The sequence below is a fragment of the Gossypium arboreum genome, chromosome 11 (assembly GCF_025698485.1).
Source record: "Gossypium arboreum isolate Shixiya-1 chromosome 11, ASM2569848v2, whole genome shotgun sequence".
In the NCBI taxonomy this organism is placed as follows: domain Eukaryota; kingdom Viridiplantae; phylum Streptophyta; class Magnoliopsida; order Malvales; family Malvaceae; genus Gossypium; species Gossypium arboreum.
The window spans coordinates 104,051,414-104,055,460 of NC_069080.1; the positions used below are offsets into that span (position 1 = coordinate 104,051,414).

The 4,047-nt window shown below is 30.2% G+C and overlaps 1 protein-coding gene across 1 annotated transcript; it reads right to left on the reverse strand.

The window, feature by feature from the left end:
* Positions 1-1,035: 1,035 nt before the first annotated feature.
* Positions 1,036-2,121, reverse strand: LOC108465586 (cytosolic sulfotransferase 14-like). The gene has a single exon (XM_017765947.2). The coding sequence runs from the start codon at positions 2,119-2,121 to the stop codon at positions 1,036-1,038; it is 1,086 nt and encodes a 361-aa protein (XP_017621436.2).
* Between the last annotated feature and the right edge of the window lie 1,926 nt (positions 2,122-4,047).

Sequence of the window (4,047 nt, forward strand, 5' to 3'; positions counted from 1 at the left end):
TGAGCTACTCGAAGACTACAATTGCACAATTGAATACCATCTAAAGAAAGTAGACGTTTTAGTAGATGCCCTAAGCAGGAAGGTAAAAACGGAACTAAGAGCAATGTTCACAAGATTGAGCCTTTACAATGACAGGCGCATCCTAGCCGAGTTACAAGTGAAACCAACATAAGAGAAAAAAATAAAAACCAAACAACCCTTGGATATTAAGTTGTTGCCATACCTAAAAAGGGTGGAAGATGATCAATTAATTAAAATTAAGTGAAAAGTAATTTTTTAACAATTAAGACGATCAATTAACTTTTCAATCAATGAATATTTTCAATTATAAAAATATTACTTAATTAATGAATTTTTAACATTTTTAAACAGATAATCAATTAACTAAAATTATGTGAAAAATAATTTAAAATCACAACAATAAACTTATTTACTCTTAACAACTTATCACAATACCCTATTTATTCCTAGTGGGCTCTCAAACGAGTTGGTTTTATTATATCTAGATATATAGATATTCATAAACCATAACCTTACAATAAGATAATTATATTACATGTCCTTGGAATAATATTAGGTCCTCAGATTTAGATAAGATCTAAAATTTAGTCATTATATTTAAATAGTTGAAAGTGAAATTCTTTTAATTTTTATGTAAAATTTCAATCCAATCATTCATATTATTAGCATTTTTCATCAAAACTTGCCAACACGGCATGCTAATTAAATTGCCCTCTTATAACATTGCACATGATTGACAAAAAATTAAAAATGTTAAGTTGACAAGTCTTGACAGAAATTACAAACAATGATAATGATTAGATTAAAATCTTTAAATTGACAAAGCAAGAGTCTTAAAATTTTAACTTTTAAAATACAGTAACTAAATCTCAAATTCTGGATAAATATAGGGAATACAAGCATATCTTAACCTCAATATTATTATATAACCTTATTTTGCGAGGGAAAGACTCTCTACATGCAAATATGGAATTTATTCTTCATAAATTAAAGCCAATATACATACATCCCTCGTCATGTAGAAGTAATATCTTTTGAAGTTTTAGAGAACAATTTAAATGTTAAACCTGAGTTATCCAATTTCTCTTGAATAAGTTTCTCTAGACGATCAACCATGGAGGGTGTGAGATAATTGCTCCAATCTCCCGTTTTTGCTTTTCTAAAGAAAGCTTCCCGTGGAATCACAAAAGTCTTTGTTTTCCCTGAGAAAGTTTCTTGTGGATACCCAAAAGTTTGCGCGCCCTTCTTATTCACTTCCAAGTCTTTCATGTTCTCAAAGCTGCAATTTTTCGCTATTTCTTCAACAACTCCTTGTTTCTCTTCTTCCTCAGTGAAAGGAACCCCCAAAAACATTGCCAACTTTTTTAGGTGAGAATTGATGTCTTCCTTGAGATCTTCATACTGTAAAAACAATATTTTGCTCGATTTTTCTTGGCTTGCCCTCCAATACCCTAGCACATGATCGAAAAATGGTCCAAATTCATTGATTCCTTGGCAGAACATCTCAAAAGCTTCATCTAGTGATACTGGCTCAAAGCCTTCGCCTCGAAGCCTGGAAAAGAAAGACCAAAAAGAAATGAGCGTGTCCATGGGGTTTCTACATAAGTAAACAATCTTACAGTTGGAATCTTTAATGGAAGTTGGCAAAGAAGCATAAGGCAAGTGGATAGAAAAAAGTCTTGGCTGATAAAGAGTACAATTTTCGAGATCAGGACAAGTATCGTTCAAATAAAAGTCATAATCAATGAAGCGAACCAGAGAGTGAGGGTTATAGGTGAGCAAGGGATTGTTTTCCCTTGCGAACTGACTGCGGTACAAAGTGGCGAAAGTCAAAGCTTTAAGCCAAGTAGTGCCACATTTTGGCAAAGTGGCGATGAGAATATCAGAATCAAATGCTTGGAAATGTTTCTGACAAGAAATCACTGCTTTTAAAACAATTGATGGGCACCAGAAACCTTGGAAGAAGTAAAGATTCATTCCTGTGAAGCTTTTATCTTTAGGGAGGGTTTGCACCAGTTGTTGGAATTCATCATCCCAAGACTCCTCAACATCATGGGATGTGGAAACCATGCTGGAGTTGCACATATCTGTTTTCTCCATGGTGAAACAAGCAGCTGGTCGAGAAAGGGATAAGAAAAACAACATTCAAAACTAGTTTTCTGTTATATATAGCAAGTTTTGTGGAGCAGAACAAAAAGAGACCATATCAAATATTTTATGTTTTAATCATTTATTTTAGGGTAAACGTCCCAATTTTCAAAAGTTTTTATTATACGCATCCGAAAAAATAGGTACACGTGTTGGATTAGTTTAGTCACTCCGATTAAAATGGTAAACAGGGATCTAACCTGAAATTATTTGATTTTTCACGTATTTAAATAAAATAAAAATGTTGATTTTAGTTCCAATCTTTTTATACAAACGAGGTTTACCTCTCACCTTAACAAATTGAGAACAACAACCATATCCTCTGTGAAAAATTCACAGTAAATTCCAATGTCCTTAGGGCATAAATAACATGCTTTGCTTCCTTAACTAGTAATAATTGTAGCATATAATAGTTAGGGTTTTCATTGTTCTTATGCAAATATTAGAGGCATGGGGGAATTAGCAACCATTCAAAGCACTTAACAACAGTCTCCAGAAAAAATAACCCATGCCTAAAACTTAAATCCTCAAAGATATAAAAAATCCTGAAATTTGTATAAAAATTCTAGCTTTACTATTACAGCTATTACAAAAAAAAAAAAAGAGAAAAAGCATAGATTTTAAAAGAAAATTATTTGTAAATCATCTTGAAGTGAAGAGGCGAATAGTAGATTTAAAATTTTCAACATTATCTTTAATATTTTCAATTTTTTTCTTCTTTTTGAATTTGATGTTTCCATGATTTTTTTTTTCGATCTTTTGTCACCTCTACTACCAAGAGTCAGCATCGACGGTGACGCATTGCTCTAATCAACGAAGCAGATGAAAGAGGAGGCCATTTTTCATAGATGATGTGGTTGTAATTCCTGATTTGTTAAGAAGAGGGTTAAACCTCACTTATATTAAAGGATTAAAGATTAAAATGGTAAATTTTTTATTTTTATTTTTAAATTGTGTGAAAAATAAAAATTTTAAAAATAATTTCATATATATTGTCATTTACAATTTAAACGGAAGTAGTTAAAATAATCAAAACTTTTTTTTTATTACCTTAAATAAAAGGTTTAAAATTGGGTCATCATCTCCTTTATTTTATATTATCAAATGGGAGATGCAATCAAAATTTAATGCTGTGGGATACGGAAGATCTTGCACCACTGTAATTATCTTCATCTTTAGCCGAAAACGTTGCATTATTAAATTTTAATGCTGAAATTATCTTCATCTTTAGCCAAAAGGTTGCATTATTAAATTCATTTGTGCAATGATTGTGATATTATTTGTTTAATAAAATTTGTTTTTATATTTTTAACTTTTAGATATTGACCTTAATTATTAATTAAAGTGTTTTAGTTAATTAATAAAATTTGTTTTTATATTTTTAACTTTTAGATATTGACCTTAATTATTAATTAAAGTGTTTTAGTTTATCATTCAAGTTTAAAAAAAATTATTTTTGTCACTAATGCTAACCTACCCGCATTTAATATTTGGATTATTATTCTATTAAATCAATAATAGTGTGTAAAGTGTTTTTTTTTATAAAAAGGAAAAAAATATTATAAACAAGTAAATGTGATGTATTGGAAGAAGGTGAAGAGAAAGACTAGAGTAAATCTAGTAACACTGAACATAACAGCAGGTGGTGGTTGGTAGAGTATAGAAAGGAAAATCTGATTGATGATAAAGCTAAACAATATAACAATAAGTTGAGAGGATTTTAGATAGAGCTCGAGAGTCAAATTTCTAAAATATCCAAAGGTCTCTTCACTAGTTGTGGAGGACTCCTCTTTATAGATTTTAAAAAAAAATGAAGTTACAAAGTTGGATAATTAATATACACAACCAATTCAAGCATCACACGAAATACAAACTAAT